This window comes from Thamnophis elegans, chromosome 5, assembly GCF_009769535.1.
Source record: "Thamnophis elegans isolate rThaEle1 chromosome 5, rThaEle1.pri, whole genome shotgun sequence".
NCBI classification, from domain to species: domain Eukaryota; kingdom Metazoa; phylum Chordata; class Lepidosauria; order Squamata; family Colubridae; genus Thamnophis; species Thamnophis elegans.
Genome location: NC_045545.1, coordinates 7,709,853 through 7,729,269, shown reverse-complemented (window position 1 = coordinate 7,729,269; position 19,417 = coordinate 7,709,853). Strand labels below are relative to the sequence as shown.

Genomic DNA, 19,417 nt, shown 5'->3' with positions numbered 1-19,417 from the left:
GTTGGGGCCAAAATTATCATGCTTTAATGCCATCCCCCTGCAGCTGAAGTGGAGAAGCCTTTATTATGTAAAGTGGACTAGCTTGGCCTTCTTAATGACCCATTGACAAAGTGGGGATGGGCAGGAAACTATTCTGTCTTTTAAAACACGTTTCTTTTCACATCCAGAGAAATATTCTGCCTTTTCAATATTTCCTAGGATATTTCATTTTTCTGGGAGAGGGCTGGGTGATCACTTCCTATAGGTTGAGGTGAGCGTACTCCCGAGTAACCCGAAATAAAAGAGTTAAGAATCGTGCCGCTTCCCCGCATTCTTTTTAATTGGTAGTTGCAGTAAAAGGTGGACTTTGCACAGAAAACTTCGCTTGCCGCCCTTTGTGAACAGCTTTCCATTCGCCAATAGCTCGCAGCCTTCCCTGCCAAGAACTGGGCGGAGGCAGTGCAGGAAGTTTCCCGGGCGGACCTCTTTCGGTGTGGCAATGCCACTCCCGGAAGCGAACCGGAAGCGATCGCTTCCTTCTGCGCACGCGGGGAGGGGGAAAAGATGGTGGTCACCAGGCGAGTAACGCGGCGGAGCGAGTCGAAGGCGGAATGGCCAGCTGCGGAGGTGAGAGGAGGAGGAGGAAAGAGAGAGAGGCGCGCGCCGCACTCACGAGCGCATCTCCCGTCGGGTCCGGCCAGCGCACGCGCGCCCGGCCATTCCGTTCCCGTTCGGGGGGGTGCGCGTGCGCCGCGTTTTTGAGTCGCGTTGGCGTTTTAAAAAAGAGCCGGAGTGGAGCTTGGAAGGCGTCGATCAGCCTTCGGGGGAGGTTTTTGGGGGGGGAGCCGGGGTGTGTTGCTGGCCTTTTACTGGACGCAAATGCTGAGAGAGTGGACGTTGACGTCGGCTGAGGAAAGAGGAGGGCAGGGAGGGGCAAGCCTCGGGATGCAGCGCCTCGGTTTGTGACGGTGTTTCGTTTTGTGTGGGTGTATGTTAGAAACTCATTTCTGGTTTAGGCGCAAAAGGTAAGAGCGACGGTACTATGGCCGCCGTTTTACTGGCCTTGCACGCCCCTTAAAGACCTCTTAGCAATGGGGGTGATGTCAATATTGGACAGTTTTAAGGTTAAAGTGATGGGGATTTGAAGAGGTCTCAATCCTAATCCTAAAAAAAAAATAAGTGCCTTTGTTGTTCCTTTTGGGATATAATCCCAAACATAGCAGTTAGACTTATATATACCGCTTCATAGGCCTCTCTAAGCGGTTTACAGAGTCGGCATATCACCCCCAACAACAATCCGGGTCCTCATTTTACCCACCTCGGAAGGATGGAAGGCTGAGTCAACCTTGAGCCGGTGAGATTTGAACCGCCGAACTGCAGAACTGCAGTCAGCTGAAGTGGCCTGCAGTGCTGCATTTAACCACTGCGCCACCTCGGCTCATTGACCCGTTCATTATATGAAGCTGACTCAGCAATTTATAATTTTTTTCCAGTTGGACAGTCCCATCTCATATTTGACAGATATCCTGGAAGTCATAAGTGGGTGACAAAGGAAGGGAAAAAATCATTTCATTTAAATAGCAATAGCAATAGTTAGGCTTATATACCGCTTCATAGGGCTTTCAGCCCTCTCTAAGCGGTTTACAGAGTCAGCATATTGCCCCCAACAACAATCCGGGTCCTCATTTTACCCACCTCGGAAAGGATGGAAGGCTGAGTCAACCTTTGAGCCGGTGAGATTTGAACAGCCGAACTGCAGAACTGAAGTCAGCTGAAGTAGCCTGCAGTGCTGCACTCTAACCACTGCGCCACCTCGGCTCCTAGAAAACCGTGAGTAGCAATACTGCAGAGTGCTCCGTCGATCTGACCGCTTTGGCCAAGACGCAGACAAGAGCACAGATCAAACATGGACTGTGATCTTGTCTGCGTCGTGGCCAAAGCGGTCAGATCGACGGAGCACTCTGCAGAATTGCTCCTCACAGTTTTCTAGGTAGAATTTTGTCCCCGTGTCAAACTATGAGAATTGTAGTTTCTATGGGAATCTTAAAACACAATGGAAAGAAATGCAGAATAATATTTTTCCCCTCGATTTAACAGTATTTATAAGATAAGATAATCTTTATGGTCATTTTTTTCTCTGTGGAAACATTGGCACGCCTTAAAAATAAAATTCTGATGCCCACTCTCAAAAGAAAATGTCCATATATACGTTATATGAGGGAAATATACAAAGAAAATTAAGTACATATTAACACATCTGCTAACGACAGCTAGAATAGCATTTGCCCAATGCTGGAAACAAAATAATACCCCCTCGAATGAATTAGTGATTAAAAAAACTTTGGAATGTGCAGAGATGGATAAATTAACACTGAAATTAAAAGATAAAGAAGAGTCGGAATATTATGAAATGTGGAACAATTGGTACAAATGGCTGCAAAACAAGAATAAAATTAATTAAGCCAAAATATATATATATAAATATATATAGAACTGTGTATAAAGTGTGTAAATATAGAAGCGAAATATTATATACATGTACAGGTATGATGACATAACAATGTTGATGTAATGACTGTAAGGTGTTGTAGAAAGGAAAAAATAATTTAAAAAATCTGCTAATAAGAATGTTTTGCCAAGAAGCATAAATAAGTTTTTCCCCCTTTGTTCATTTCTGTCTGCCTTTCTCCCCTTAGCAGCAAAATCTCTGAATAGGTTTGTCATATTTTTCTCTACTTTATTTTGTGATGGATTTTTGAATAAGAGGACTGATTGATCATCTGTTTTCTCTCCCTCTCTCATTTTATTCACAGGTTCTCTTTTTTAGAAACTACACTGGTAAAATTCAGAGGGCACAGGGCTTCTGCAATGTTTTTCTATCATACTGCATGTGTTCACCAGTATAATAGTTATCAGCCTCACGTCTCACATATCTATGCTTCTATGATGAATCAGTTTTCAGATAGCAGACATGATCATTTATCCATTCATTTCAGAACTAGGTAGAGAGACTAATCAGTGGGCCTTTTCTCATTGCAAAAATTGGATTAGTAAAAGTTCTCCTCTTAAAATTCTTGGAGTGGGGGCTAGTTGGTTTGGGATATAACATAAAGTGACATTTCTTGTTTTATTTTTCCTTAGTTTTTCTTCCTCTGCAAATGAATTGTTTTTTCTTTTAGCCAAGTAACTTTTTCTTCAGCACAAGATTGTGATTTAGTAATCTGCTGCAAGTGTTAGGGGAGATAGATGAGTATTCTCTCTAGCCTCTTTTGGCAAGAAATGTAGAATAGCAAATGAAATACTTGGAAAATGGAGTAGCAAACCAAATTCACTTTCCCTTGTCCATGGCAATTCCTGCTGGACCATACCCCATAAGCTACTCTGCGCACAATGTATCTCTCATTATAGTTACGAAGTAGGAAAAATTGTTATTAATTTTTAAAAAGTGTTAAACTTGACTTAATGTTTTCAGTCCAACAAATATAAAATCTATAAAGCAAGTATGTCAGAAACTAGTACTGTTCATAAAGAAGCTGACGCATAGAAAATCAGCTTTATGATGCCAGGCGTAACTTTGTTCCTTAACTACAATAGATAATTAATAATCTGTTTCTCCAAAAAGAAGGCCGGGTCTTATTTTCTTTTGACCCCCGAAAAAAGGGCTAAACATAATTATTGACTCACATCATGACAGTGGCACCAACTCTGCCCAGCAGGAGCCCACTGCTGGCACACTTCTGCAGCCCCTTGCTGCCACTCGCACCCATCGCCCTGGCCTCCGTTTTGTCTTTAGATTCTGGAAGGCATCTGCAGCTGAAAGCAGAGCTCTGGATTCATCTGGAGCTCTGTTATAGGCTGTAAATGACTTCTGGAAAGGCATCTGCAGCCGATAATAGAGCTCTGGATCGATCCGGAGCTCTGTTACTGTCTGCAGATGCCTTCTGGCAGGCGTCTAAAGGCGAAACGGAGGCCAGGGCAATGCGTGTGAGTGGCGGTGCGAGGCCTGGTAAGTAGGGCAGCTCCACCACCCCCATCCCCACCATAGTTTATTTTTTACCTGTGTGCCTTGCCCCATCCTCTACACCCCAGGGTGGGCAGGGTCTTAATTAGGGCTAATTTTGCGGGTGGGACTTAATTTGATCGCATGTGCGCAAAAACGTGATAGGGCTCCTTTTCAAGGTGGGTCATCTTTTTAGAGAAATGTTGTAGTTCAGAATTTGTGAGTTTCTCACGTAGCATGGATTTATTTATGTATTTTATTTTTGCTTGTTACCTGATATCCTTTTCATTCTTACAGCAGACTGCAGTGGAAGATAGCCTGTCTGTAAGGATAACTAGAAGCAGAACCCAAATGATTTCCCCTCTCCGAGTCATATCTGAACCTCAGAGTGAAAAAAAGAAAGCTTCTGAAAGAAAATTGGAGGCGGAAGAGCCTTCGGAAGCACGCACAGTCTTGAGTAAAAGTAACGCTGAGCCCCTGGCAGGATCTCAAGTCGATGGAGATGTTTCAGAAGCAGAATCAACCTGTTCTTCCATGTCTGGTCTTCAAACGCCATTATTTCTACGAAGAACCAGCACCAGAATAACCAGGCGGCAAATTGTAATTCCTTCTACCCCAGAGACTTCAGCTAAAAACAGGCCAAGCAAAAAAACCGCTACCCATGAAAGTAGTAATTATCAAGACCACGATGATACATCTGAGGCAGAGTCGTGTTCTTCTGTTGTCTCGGGAACAAGGACCTCAAAAACTCTGAGAAAGTCTAGACATCGACAGATATGGGGTAATGTGTCACCGGTGTGTGAGGTTCAAGATGAAGAGGTTTCCGATGCTGAGTCTTGGTGCTCGGGTATTTCCTTTAGCCCGTTTAAACGAATGACCAGGAGTATGGCACTGAAATTGCAAGCCAAACCAATATCCAAGACTGAAAGAAAAAGCAATGCATTAGGAGAGGATACGGAAACACCCGAGTGTATAATTCCATCTGAAACAATAGTAATCCCTGATTCAGACGTTTCTGATTCAAATGCCGAAGAAGCAGATTCTCTTTCTTCAAAGTGGATAAAAGAGCACCTTAGCCCCAATAAAGAAAAGTGTCTCCCTAAATCTGTTGCCAGCAATGATCTGCAACAGATTTTCTCAAGCAGTAATGAGGAAGTAACAAAGGAAGATAATAAAAACTTGCCTAAGCAAGGGAAATTAAAGAACAATGATGGTGAATTGGAGCATTCCAGTTCAAAACAAACAGCAGCGGATATAATTGATATAACTCAGACTCCAGAAGAAATGCATGATCAATCTTCAGAAAAACCCATGCAGGTATCTGAAAATCAGTTGCCTTCGGAGAATTCAAGAAGATCTCCACCCGATCCAGAAAACCTTGAACAATCCATTGAGTCCTCAGGAAAAGCAACAGCAAGTAAAAACAAGAGCTTAACACCCGAAAATGTTAGAAAGACCTGTTTACATAAAAGAGAAGAAATAATAGATAGTGATGACGTTTCTGAAGTAGGTAGCCCCACCAACAAAACAATCACATCACCCATTGTTAACAGAGATGACTGCAGACCTTCGGTTTCAAGCATAGATAGTGATGGAAGCCTAGAAGAGGAAATTGCTGAATCCTCTTCATGTGGAACCAAAGGCAAGGAAGATAAAAAAGACCTCTCCGTGTCTCTTACAAGTCAGGAATCTGAATATAATAACTTACGAAAACTGAAAAACAGCAAAATAGCTGCTGGATACGTCGAAGAAAGTAGCGAAAGCCCCTTGAGAGAAAACCAGTCCAATAATCAAGAGGTGTTTGTCATTGATAAAACTCCTGGCTTAGATTCTCACAAAGATTATTATGTTGAGGAAACACAAAGTGAAGATTCATCAGAGGTGGAAGAAAGTGAAGAAGAGTTCGTGGATGAGGACGAAGAGGAAGTAAAGGCAAACAGAGGATTGTACGTTCTTTGAAGGAACTTTATATGCTTAGTAAATGGCTTGGTTGAAGTGGCTAGTTTTGTGCTAAGGTATAATGCAGTGATGGCTAAACCTTTTTGTCCACATGCCGAAAATGCGTGTGCGCACAACAGTGCGGACGCATGCCCACACCCATAATGCAATGCAGGTGTGCCCCCTTCAGGCCTCCCTGAAGCCTCCTGCAACCAAAAACGGGTGGGGGTTCCCCCATGCATGCCTACGCTGTTATAGATGCTATGTCTGCCTTGTATGCAGCTTTATTCCTCTCTAGCATTCATCTCCATTGTCATGCCTCTCTAGGATTTGCCTCTATCTGCTCCTTTGAGGCAATTCCTGTTCCTGTTAGATGTATATAGTTGTATTGTTGATGGCTTGTATAGTGTTTTAACTGCATTTTGATTAAACAACATGCACTGCAGAGACCTGAAAATCAGCCGGCTGGCAGGAGGCATGTGTGCATGAGCAGTGAAGCTCAGCTGGGGCAATGGCTCACGTGCCAGCAGAGAGGCAGCACACATGCCATAGGTTTGCCATCAAGGGGATAGTGGGTACAAAACCTTTGGGTCCTAAAGACCTAAGTTCCAACCACAAAAACGCAAGTTGGCCACCTAAGGTTTTAGAAGTGTTTCTTTAACTTCTAAGAGCCATTTGCCAATTGATTATGAATCTGGCAAAGAATAAGATAAAGTATATGTGTGTGTGTGTATATGTATATATGTATATGTATAGATAGATAGATAGATAGATAGATAGATAGATAGATAGATAGATAGATAGATAGATAGATAGATAGATAGATATGTGTGTGTGTATATATATTCTGAGGTTTTCGCGGGTGTTAGTATGTAGGTCTTTGGTTATTTGGGTTTTCTCCCATGTAAAATTGGAAGCGTCTTGGCGACGTTTTGACAAAGTCTCATTCGTCATCTTCAGGCTTGTTTGCTCGGATTGGTTCTTCCAGGAGCAATGTGAGATCTCGGCTGTTTCTTCCTTTTAACGTACCTCCCCCCTGCCAGCCATTTGGAAGCCCGCTCTTATTGACAAACGAGTCCCTAACATGAGAAATGACACCAGGCCCACACTCACAATAGCCACACAGGATGTCACCACCAAACATCCACGAAGAAAGCGGACAAAAACCCACATTGATGATGAGGCACAACCAAGGACCAGAAGCCAGACCGCAACTGCACCAGTAGCCACTTTAAACCCCTCCTATCCTTACATGAAACACAAACCCCCAACCAGTCAGAACACACCTCCACCCAATCAGAACACAGCCAAGCTCCCATCCAATCAGCTCAAACCCCCACTGGCAGTTAAAAGGAAGAAACAGCCGAGATCTCACATTGCTCCTGGAAGAACCAATCGGAGCAAACAAGCCTGAAGATGATGAATGAGACTTCGTCGAAACGTCGCCAAGACACTTCCAATTTTACGTGGGAGAAAACCCGAATAACTAAAGACCTACATATATGTGTGTGTGTGTGTTGTATTTGTGCTGATAAATAAAGGGAGACTAGTATAGATCTATTTCAAGCTATTTAGCTCTCATTAGCTAGCCATACCCTTACTGGGATTAGAAGCTGATGAGAGCTAAATAGCTTGAAATAGATCTATACTAGTCTCCCTTTATTTATTTATCAGCACAAATACAACACAAATGTAACAAAGGCAACAGTAAAAATATTGGGTTTCTGTCTGGATGGTCTCTTATGACGAGCTGATGGACAGAGAATGGAAGCAGTGAACTTCCTCCCATATTTGGGCATACCAGGGGTTGTGACTTTAAATAGATATAGATATGTATATAAAGTATTTTTAGATAATCAGTTCTTTCTCTTCCAGAGTATCATTTTCAAGCAGTATTGATCCTGGACTAAACATTAAACAGTTTGGAGGTTTATATATTAATTTTGGCTTAGGAAAGCAGAAACCCGGATCTCATGACGTTCCACCACTAAAAGAGAAAAAAACAGATGAGGTAAATTGCCAAAATCTAGCAATTAAATTGAAAACTAGAATGAATAGTAAATCCTATTTTTCATTCTAGCAGCATTATAACTACCTGGACTATTTTAAAAGCAAACATTTTGTAAGTTCTTTTGTAAGAAGATTTCCTTTAGGTCACAATTCATCACGTACGATTTTTTTAAAAAATTATTTAATTTATATATACTTATATTTAATTTATACCTTGTGACACTTAGTGGTTCACATCAACTACAGAATGGAATAAAAAAAGTTGTTCCCAGTAAATTAAATTTAATATTAAGTTAAATATTATGTTTGTAAGCCATCCAGAGTCACCTTATTGTTGAGAGGGGCAGCATATCAATTTAATAAATAAATGAAATATTAAGATGAAACAATATCGCTTAAATTAAAATAGCACAATGCAACCTTACGTTGCAAAAGCTCTCTGGGATAATTCAGATTTTATTCATTTCTGGAAGACCGTTAATGATGGCACCAGTCTTGCCTCTAAACAATGGATGTCCAACCTTTGGCCTTCCTTGGGCCACAATGAATGAAGAGGAATTGTCTTGGGCCGCATATGAAATATATAAGAAAAGTGATGTCTATAAATAACAAGCTTCCTTATTGTGGAGCAGCATTACTAGCTAAGCCAAGGATAAATTCTTAGTAGTCCCAAACTTCCTTATACAGCCACCCCTTCAAAATGACTACACCATTACTTAACCTGCTCTCTATGTTTTCTAATATCATTCTTTGAGCACTTTTAGGAATCAAGTACAGTTGTCCACACGTACTGTCACTCTTCACATCAGGTTTAGTTTGTGCTGCTTTTATTTTATTAATTAGTTTGTATGCCGCCCACTCTCGGAAGACTCAGGGCGGCTTACAAATAAAAAGGGAAGGGGGGAATATAAAAAAATAAAAAAACAACAATTAAAAATGTCAACAACATTCCTGACTTAGGATGGGACTGGATAAATCAAGAGCCCCAGGCCTGCCAGAACAACCAGGTCTTGGTTGCTTTGCGGAAGAACGGAAGGGTAGTAAGGGTCCGGATCTCGACTGGGAGATCGTTCCATAGGGCTGGAACAGCTATAGAGAAGGCCCTCCCCCGGGGGGTCGCCAGCCGACATTGGCCGGCAGATGGAATCCGGACGAGGCCTAGTCTGTGCAATGTAATAGGTCTCTGGGAGGTAAACGGCAGGAGGCGGTCTCTCAGGTAACCAGGTCCGATACCATGTAGGGCTTTAAAAGTAACGACTAGCACCTTGAAGCGTGTCCAGAGACCAATGGGAAGCCAGTGCAGCTCGCGGAGGATAGGTGTATTTATTGACACGTCAGTACGTGAGTGGCTATTCCTGCCCTGCTCATTAACTAAGTTTGCCAGGCCATCATCTAAGAATTTCCTAATGAGAGTGTCTTGAAAACCTCAGCTTGCAAGCAACTTTTCCAGAACTACTTGAGCGTTGGGTCAATTTACTAACTCCGTGTTTTCCAAAAGGCCTTTAGAGTCCTATTTGCATTGTACTTGTAGCTGTGGCCTAGCTTAACCAAATATCTCTCGGCAGCTTTTGCAGAAAAGTATTATAACTCCTGATTTTGAGAAAAAGGAAAGTGTGCCACCTTTAAGAGAATCAGTCCATCAGTTAAAGAAGCAACGTAAGGTAAGTGAAATGCCATTGCGGTATCGATCGTGGTGTAGGGTCTCCTGCTTGGCATGGGGGGGTTGGATTAGAAGACCTACGAGATCCCTTCCAACTCTGTTAATCTGACACCCGGTTAATGCCATATTTAAAGTCTGTCTTTAAAAAATCCTCTGCAAAGATGTGTATCTACTGGCTTATTCCTCACTGTTTACTAGATTCATCAATAGTTATAAAATGGGATGATAACACGTGGTCCCCCATGCTTTGTGGCCTTTTGGGATGAAACTGAAATATAATAGAAATAAATGCCAGAACAGCCAGGTTTTAACGGCTTTGCGGAAAGCCTGAAGAGTGGTGAGGGTCCGAATCTCCACGGGGAGATCGTTTCAGAGGGCCGGAGCAGCCACAGAGAAGGCCCTCCCCCGGGGGGGTCGACAGTCGACACTGGCTAGTTGATGGAATCCGGAGGAGGCCTAATCTGTTGGATCTAATTGGTCGTAGGGAGGTAATTGGCAGGAGGCGGTCTCTCAAGTACCCAGGTCCGATACCATGTAGGGCTTTAAAAGTAACGACTAGCACCTTGAAGCGCGTCCGGAGTCCAATAGGCAGCCAGTGCAGCTCGCGGAGGATAGGTGTAACGTAGGTGTACCGAGGTGCACCCACAATCGCTCGCATGGCTGCATTCTGGACAAGCTGAAGTCTCTGAATGCTCTTCAAGGGCTGCCCCATGTAGAGCGCATTACAGTAGTCCATCTTGAGGTCACAAGGGCTTGAGTGACTGTTCTGAGTATTTAGGTATTTATTGGGATTTATAGGCCGCCCTTTTCCCTGAGGGGACTCAGGGCGGCTTACATTCATAGTGCCTCCCGGTTCAGGTAGGGGCGCAATTGGTGCACCAGGCGAACCTGGGCAAATGTCCCCCTGGTCACAGCTGACAAATGGAGTTCTAAAGTCAGCTGTGGATCCAGGAGGATTCCTAAATTGCGGACCCTGTCTGAGGGGCGTATAATTTCACCCACCCCCCCCCCCCCAGCCTGAGAGTTGGAATACAAGGCCAATTATTGGGAGGGAAAAACACAAGCCACTCGGTCTTGTCGGGATTGAGTGCAAGCTTGTTCACACCCATCCAGATCCTAACATCCTCCAGGCACTGACACATCGCGTCAACCGCTTCACTGAGTTGGCAGGGGGCGGACAGATAATCTTAAGTAATCTAAACAAAAGAGTTCCTTTTCCCTATGTAGTTGCTTCCCTAACATGAACTTGCTTTCAGAAAAGCTGTTGAAGAAAATGAAAAAGTCCCCTTTGTAAATACATTTGGATATGCAGTAGTATGTGACAATATCTCTTCCCGACTCTAAAGTACAGGTGGTCCTCAACTTACGACCCCAATCGAGTCCAAAATTTCTCTCGCTAAGCGAAACATTTGTTAAATGAATTTTGCCCCATTTTATGAACTCCCTTGCCACAGTTAAGTGAATCACTGCATTTATTAAGTTAGTCACAGGGTTGTTAAGTGAATCCGGCTTCCCCATTGACGTTACTTGTGAGAAGGTCACAAAAGATGATCCCATGATCAACTGCAACCCTCATAAACACGAGTCAATTGCCAAGCATCCACATTTTGATCGCATGACCCTGGGGAAATGCTGCTACGGTCATAAGTGTTGGAAAATGGTCAGTCCCTTTTTTCAGTGCCACTGTAACTTTGAATGGTCATTATTTGAACTATTGTAAGTCAAGGACTACCTGTAATATGTCATTGTGATCTCTCAGGATTTCCCTGATAAAATTAATCTTATTTAGACCAGTGATGGCTAACTTTTTTGTCATCGTGTGCCCAAAAGCGCATGCCCATAATGTAATGCGTGCATGACCCCAGCACATGCGAGCAAGACCCGCCCCCCGCATGCGCACCTGGAAAGCCACACGAGGCCCCAAAATGCAATGCGAGCACACGTGCCCCCATTGCATGCATGGCAGAGATCTGAAGACCAGTTGGCTGGCGGGAGGCGCATGCACAGTGGAGCTGGGTGGGCGCGACGGCTGGCATGCCCGCAGAGAGGGATCGCGTTCCATTGGTTCGCCATCACGAATTTAGACCTTTCAGATAGAAACAGCTCCTTGAAGTACATTTTAAAGTGGTTAAAACATTTTAAATACTTCGAAAATTAGCCTACTATAAAGCTAGAAGTCTCACATTGTGGGAGGGGAGGGGTGTTGCCCTCTTCAGTGCCGGATTAAAAAATCTGGTCTTGATCCACTGATTATTGGCCTAATAATTGAATAACCCTGACGAGTTTTGAAAGAATGCTTGTAACTTTTTCCCCAAAACAGATAGACCGAGCAAAAACAACAGGTGATGGTTGGTTTGGTATGAAAGCTCCAGAAATGACGGAGGAATTGAAAAATGACCTTAAGGCTTTGCAGATGAGAGCCGCCATAGATCCTAAACGCTTCTACAAAAAGAACGACAGGAAAGGGCTTCCCAAGTATTTTCAGGTAAGAATGTTGACGGTGTTTAATACTTGGCACATAAGGGGTGTGTGTGTGTGTGTAATATGTTCACTATTCATTTCACACCAAAAGAAATATCAGGCTTGCTAAAAAAAAATAAGCATATTTATCATTAAGATGTTTCTGTGAAATCCAGGCAACTACGTTGAGTAAAAGTAGCTTGCACTCCACAGAATTAAAGTCTTTTTACCGATTACTACAATTTTCAACTACTGCTTCAGTTAGTAATAATGCTTGTGGCAATTATAAACAAACTGCATAAAAATAACTTGTGTATTTTTTTTCTTACAAAGTTACATACACTTGAAAACATTGTACAGTTTTCTGGTGTTTTACTAGAAACGTATCTTGGAAATACTTTACAAGGTTTTGGAAATAGTTTAGGTTTTTTTTCTTAACTATTCATTTGCTTACTAGCTTATATTATTTACTGCACAGCCTCTGCTGCTTTAGTAAATTTTTTGTGTCCTGTTTGAAGATGGCACATGGATTTTGCATCTTGTTGTGTAGTTGATGGCGAAGCACTAACATGGCAGAGAAATAAGGGCGTTGATTTTCATTTTTCAGTTTTTTTCATTTGTACCTGCTGCAAAAATGTTTTGGGGAGACCCTCCAAAATACTGTAAGAGGCAGGTCAAGAGGAAGGTAGAATGGACCCCAATTGTGTCATTATCTTCCCCTGCAGGTTTTAGTATTATTTTTACAAAATATTGTCAACATGTTTAAACGTATGATAGATTTATGAATGACTAATTTAGCTAATGCTACTTAGAACTCACTGGTTATTTTCTGTTCATTTCTGTCTAGACGTTTTCTCGGAATGTCAACTTCTTTGCTATTCTTTGTATTTTTGTACAAAATACTCTTTGCACAGTATTTTGGATATAATATTTAGCATGGCAACATAAAGTTCTCCTGCTTAAAATAATGGTTAATGTTTATTTTTAGAACAGTATGTTCTAAAATTCTATGGGTTTTTTTGTTGAGTTTTTTCCCCCTCTCAGCAGTAAATGAGGAATTCCCGGCCTTTGGATTTTCTCTGTAAACTGTATTTTGATTCTCTTTCCCATTTTTTTGTTTTCAAAATAGTTTTTGTTCTTCTGTAATATTGCTGAAATAGTTTTTAGTCAATAGGGCTGATTTAAGTGTCTGTACAGATAGCCCTCAACTTAAGATCACAATTGAGGCCAAAATTTATATGGCTAAGTGAGACACATATTATGTGAATTTTATCCCATTTTACAACCTTTCTTGACAAAGTTGCTAAATGAATCACTGCAATTGTCAAGCTAGCAACACAGTTAAGTGATTTTGGATTCCTCATTGACTGCCCCGGGACATTGCAACAGTCATAAATATGAGAGCCGAGGTGGCGCAGTGGTTAGGGTGCAGTACTGCAGGCCACTTCAGCTGACTGTTATCTGCAGTTCAGCGGTTCTAATCTCACTGGCTCAAGGTCGACTTAGCCTTCCATCCTTCCGAGGTGGGTGAAATGAGGACCCAGACTGTGGGGGCGATATGCTGACTCTGTAAACCGCTTAGAGAGGGCTGAAAGCCCTATGAAGCGGTATATAAGTCTAACTGTTATTGCTATATGAGTCAGTTGCTAAGCATCTGAATTTTGATCGTGTGACCTTGGATCATAACTGAAAAACAGGCATATGTCACTTCTTTCAGTGCCGTTGTAACTTTGAATGGTCACTAAGCGAAGTGTTGTAAGTCAAGGATTACCTGTACACTAAAAGATGAGGCTGAGCACTCCAAATGAATTCGGTATTAATAAATGTTATCCTTAGGTTAATTCTCCATCACCTCTTTAAATAAAAACAAACTCATCGTGCATTTTCTTTTTCAGGTTGGAACTATTGTGGATTCTCCAGCAGATTTCTACCATGCTCGTATTCCCAAGAAAGAGAGGAAGAAAACGATTGTGGATGAACTTCTGGCAGATTCAGAGTTTAGACGGTATTTACTTTAATGTAGTCATTTGGGTGGTTATAAAATAAAGTGTTTCATTGCTGTTGGGTATAGCTGAATGAGTTCCTCCATCCTATACGATGCAGTTCATTCCATATGGAAGGCCCTGTGATGTGTTGCAATGCCTCTTAAAATGCATGATTGGGTGATAAGATTTTGGGGGGGTGTTGTTTTCATTGCAGTATTCAGATTAAAAAATGCCTTCTTGGAGCACGATGGTTGTCTGCCTGTCTTCTCAATTTTAGATGAGTTGTCACCTTGATATCCCTTTCATTTGAACTACATTGACCGTTTTTTGTTCTTATATTATTTTGTGATTTCTGGGTTGTTTTTATTATTTCCTGATAGTTAACTGTATATGCTGTTTTGAATTTTTTATGTTTAAAGAAAGCAGAATAGAAGTGCGCTCATATGCAAGAAAGCAAAACAAATCCTTTTCTCCTCATCCAGATGATGTGTAGGAGGTGTTAAGGATCACGAGCCTTCTTGTTGTATGGCAATAATTTAGAGTACAGGATGACAATCCCATTCCAGTCATAAAAGACTCGATGGTGTTTAAACCTAATATACTAATTGGATTGAAAATTTGGGGGGGGGGGGGGGGGGTTAAAAATCCAAAATGGCCTTACGTACAGTTGATGTCAACTCAAATATTCATATTCCCTGTTACATCCAGACACCAAAAGCTAAGTTTTTATAGGAGTATGATCATATTTCTGAATGAACTTTGTTCAAGATAGGAGGGGCATTGATTGAAATCTGATGACATTGCATAGCTGGGACTTAGGCAGAGCCGAGGTGGCGCAGTGGTTAAATGCAGCACTGCAGGCTACTTCAGCTGACTGCCGTTCAGCAGTTCGGCGGTTCAAATCTCACCGGCTCAGGGTTAACTCAGCCTTCCATCCTTCCGAGGTGGGTAAAATGAGGACCCGGATTGTTGTTGGGGGCAATATGCTGACTCTGTAAACTGCTTAGAGAGAGGGCTGAAAGCCCTATGAAGCGGTATATAAGTCTAACTGCTATTGCTATTGCTAGTCCCATTTTAGGACTTTTTTGCCACATTTGTTAAGTAAATCACTGCAATTGTTACATTAGTAACACAGTGAAATGAATCTGGCTTCCTTCCCCATCGATTTTGCTTGTCAGAAGGGTGCAAAAGGAGATTGCATGACCTTGGCACACAGAAGCAGTCATAAATGTAAACCAGTGGCCAGGCATTCAAATGTAAAACACCTGGCTGTGGGGATGCTGCAATGGTCACAACTGTGAAAATGGGATTGGATTCCTTGTTTGGTTGCATTTATTCTTCATAAAAAAATTGTTTCTCTTATTCAGGTACAATAAAAGGAAGTACCAAGACATAATTGCTGAGAAGGAGGCCCTCTCCGCAGGGAAGAAAAATCGGAAGAAGAAGAAGTTTCACAAATAGATTTTGAAAGCAAAATGCTTGAACATAGTTTTTTAATGGTGAATTTATGAGTTGGAATTTCGCACAAATGGTCCTGCTAGGACTGATCACATTAACAGCAAGAAGAAAAGAAGGGGTGTAGAGCTTTTTCCCAATAAGATTTTGGAACTGAATGTGAAACCCTTTGTTACGTCCTGATGAAAATACGCAGCAGAGAGGATGACATTAAAATGTTTTAGAAGAAACAACCTAGTTTAAAATCAAACTGTCCGTTTAAAGTAAAATGGGAATGAGCGTAACTTTAAAAAAAAAAGCCCAATATGAGATTATATTTGAAATGTGGCTGCTGTAGAAGTATATTCCTCTTTGTATATCTATTAAAATATTTTGTAAGTATTAATGGGCTTTCTTTAATATATACCGTGTTTCCCCAAAAATAAGACCCAAACAGAAAAATAAGTTCTAATTAAGATCATCAGCCCTCGTGGTGGTGGTGGTGGTGGTGGAGGTAACTAGCACAACAGGTGCCAGGTGCGCAGAGGCCGACAGTGTGTGCCAGCAGCTGCAGCCTAATGGCCCCTTGGCCAACACATGTTGGGGTTATGCAGTCCTCACAATGCAGATGGAGTCCGAGCGCGGCTGCCACCATGCCATCCGTCCAAGCAGGAGGCAGAGGGGTGAGGTGGGGAGAGGAATCCTGTTGAAGCTGTTACAGCTGCAAAGGGTTGACCGACGTCATATTGAACCCTATGGAATGGGATGTCACAGTAAGTTCATATGCGAGTAAAGGCAGCTGAGCGAATACTTTGGGCAATATAGTGTACATTGAATACAGCATTTTTTGCCCTCTGACCCCCCCCCCCCCTTTACCAAAATGGCTGTGCATAACTTGTAGAAGGCTTTTAGAGAGCTTCTGGGGAGGGCAGAAATGAGCAAAAAACGACCCTTTTTTGCTCAATTTTGCCCCCAGGAGCATTCTATAAGCTTCCTAAAAGCTAGCCATGCCCCTTTTTGGCAAAAAAACAGGCTGTTTTTTGCTCGTTTTTGCCCCCACCTCCCCAGGAGTACTCTACAAGCCGCCTAAGGGCTATTCATGACTTTTTTGGGGAAAAAACGGGGCTGTTTTTGGGAGGTTTGCAGAGTGCAAAACCTTTTTTTAATTTGCATCTTCAAAACCTTGGCGCGTCTTATACTCTGAAAAATACGGTTCTTTTCTACGCTTCCTCTGAAATTCATTCAGCTTCCACCTTACTGGTATTTTGAAGGCTCTTCACAGAGGCCATTAGAGAGAATAAGTGACCCCTCTTTCTTCGTTTTTGTTCCTCTCTTAAGTTTGTTTCCTTTGCCACAGCTCTTCTCTCTCGTGCTGCTTTTGTGTTTCCCGTATTCTGCATTCTTAAATACTTACAGCAATTATAAAACACCCACAATCACTGAGAATTGTGCAATATTATATCCCACAGCATGAAATCACAACTGCTTGTTCTTCAGCTGACGTTGGTCTTCACTCACATCTAATTATTTCCAAGAATCTAGGATGTTGTAATATATCAATGTAATATATGGGCGGATCAAAGCAGTGTGGCATTTTGCAATAGAGAAATGGAAATCTTGTCAATGCAGATTTCCTAAGTTTTTCTAGGCTTTTTGGCATGCCACCCAATAGGTCCATAATCCCTGGGATCACCCCTGAAACACAAATATACACAAGGATTTTAATGATAAATTACATACGGATACAGGTGAATATATGTGTCCAAGGATAACGTTGCAGGATCGGTCCCTCTGATCAGCAGTTTCGTCTTTTAAGCTTTTGGACTCAAGTTGCAGTCCATCTTCAGGGAACTTCTCTAAAGATAGAAATTCCCTGAAGGTGGGTTTCAGCATGACTCCAAAAGCTCAGAAAACACCTCTGGTCCCGGTGATCGACCCAGATTGGATCCTGAATAAAATATATACAATAGAAATAATTACAAATAATATAAAGTAAAATATATTCTTCCACAACTGAAAAAAAATGCTTCTATCATTATTTTATTTTAAAACACTTCAATTAATAAAAGTAGGATGTTTGCATATGGCATAATGTGTCCTAACTCCAGCATCATCTTTATTAATCCATCTGGACCCACAATGGCCATCTTAAAACAGAGTTCACTTTGCTTGGTAGTGTTTTCATCTGGGAAGAAACTCAGCCTTATTAATTTTTTTGCAGTAATAAATTATGCCCACCCGCTAGGAGTAGGGGAGAGGTAAGGGAAGAAGGAAGGAGAAGGAGAGGAGGAAGGAAGTAGGGAAGGGAGGGAAGAAGGAAGGGAAAGGAGAGGAGGGTGGAAAGGAGAGAAAGAAGGAGAGATACTAGGAAGGGAAGAGAAAGAGTGCAGGAGAGGCAAGGGAAGAAGAAAGAGGTAAGGAGAGGTGGATGGAAGGGAGAAAAAGAGAAAGAGAGGAGGGTGGAAGGGAGAGAAGGAGAGAGGGCAGGAAGGGGAAGAGAGAGGGTAGGAGTAGGGAAGAGGTAAGGGAAGAAAGAAGGGGAAGGAGAGGAGGAAGGAAGGAAGTAGAGAAGGGAGGGAGAAAAGAAAGGGAAAATAAGGTGGTGTTACAACAGGCGCTAGGGATGGTAAACAAAACAACTCAAATTGTATATGTTACATGGAATAACAAAAGTATAAGAATGGCAAAGAAAAAGAATAACTATGTGAATGTATACCTATAATTGTATGTAAGAGAATAAATGACAGTAAGAATATAAAACACAATATAGGTAAACAATATTTGGTTATAAATAGCTAAGTATAAATAAATATAGAATTGTACATAAAAATGGATAACAAATAAGGAGACCATGAATGCAAGATAGAAATGTATAGAAGGGAAAACATTAACTGTAAAGAAACCGATACGGAACTGCTGTATGATATATGATGGAACTTTTTTGTTCCTATGTTGTGTTAAGTCATGTGTTTGTTTTTGTTGATGTGTTTATGTGTTTAAAATAAAAATTAAAAAAAAAAAGTTATGCCCACCCACATTCCTGATAATTACGAACGTAGATCTTCACTTCAGAAGCCTGAAGGTCCAGCCCAGCAATACGGCTGAAGTATAGGTATTCTTAATTTATAACAGTTCATCTGTTATAAATTAATGGCTGTTTTTCACACTTAATGACCATTGCAGCCCTCACCATGCTAATCAAAATTCAGACGCTTGGCAACTGGCTCACGTGAACCGACACCCAACGTCAATCAGGAATCCAGATTTACTTAACCACCAGCTTATTAACTGAACAATGGCAGATTCACTTAACAACAGTAGCAAAAAAGGTCATAAAGCGGGGCAAAGCTCACTTAGCAAATATCTCGCCTAGCCACAGAAATTTGGGGTTCAATTGTGGTCGTAAAATTGAGGACGACCTGTGCTTTCTTACCCAGCACGAGGAGTGTATAAACTGTCGTCATAATACAATGTCAATCCCCCTTTTTATGACCTTGCAAAGTAGTCTCTATTGGGGTAGAGAATCTGGGCAGACTGGATGCTATTGTGAAATAAACATAATTTGCCTTTCAATCAAACGTCCAATTCTGTTAGCCAAATAACCTCACGCTAAATAGAATTCTTTATACTAGCAGTGGGCTCCAACCTTGGCAACTTTAAGACTTGTGGACTTTAAACCTTGGCAACTTTAAACCTTGGCAACTTTAAGACTTGTGGACTTTAAACCTTGGCAACTTTAAGACTTGTGGACTTCAACTCCCAGAGTTCCTCAGCCAGCTTTGCTTTGCTGGCTGAGGAACTCTGGGAGTTGAAGTCCACAAGTCTTAAAGTTGCCAAGGTTGGAGACCACTGCTTTATAGAATATAATTCATTATATAGAATAAATAGCTTTTTTTTTTTTTTGGCCAAGTATCAAATCTTGCAAAAATGTCGAATGGTCCGTGTAAAATA

The 19,417-nt window shown here is 41.7% G+C and overlaps 1 protein-coding gene across 2 annotated transcripts; it reads left to right on the top strand.

Annotated features, from left to right (window-relative positions):
• Nucleotides 1-487: 487 nt before the first annotated feature.
• DNTTIP2 (deoxynucleotidyltransferase terminal interacting protein 2) lies at nt 488-15,785 on the top strand. Of its 2 annotated transcripts, none has more exons than XM_032218086.1 (7): nt 488-606; nt 4,277-5,925; nt 7,793-7,928; nt 9,493-9,588; nt 11,908-12,072; nt 13,943-14,052; nt 15,400-15,785. In XM_032218086.1, the coding sequence occupies exons 1-7, from the start codon at nt 544-546 to the stop codon at nt 15,491-15,493; spliced, it is 2,313 nt and encodes a 770-aa protein (XP_032073977.1). In that variant the 5' UTR covers nt 488-543; the 3' UTR covers nt 15,494-15,785. The 2 variants fall into 2 exon arrangements, with proteins under 2 accessions (XP_032073977.1, XP_032073978.1); XM_032218087.1 differs by having other exon boundaries at nt 504-606; nt 4,280-5,925.
• The last annotated feature ends 3,632 nt before the right edge of the window (nt 15,786-19,417 follow it).

Coding starts and splice junctions, on each gene's coding strand:
- DNTTIP2 (XM_032218086.1), top strand. CDS start 544: ATGGTGGTCACCAGGCGAGTAACGCGGCGGAGCGAGTCGAAGGCGGAA. Junction 5,926..7,792: donor GTAAAGGCAAACAGAGGATT/GTACGTTCTTTG, acceptor TTTCTCTTCCAG/AGTATCATTTTCAAGCAGTA. Junction 14,053..15,399: donor GCAGATTCAGAGTTTAGACG/GTATTTACTTTA, acceptor TCTCTTATTCAG/GTACAATAAAAGGAAGTACC.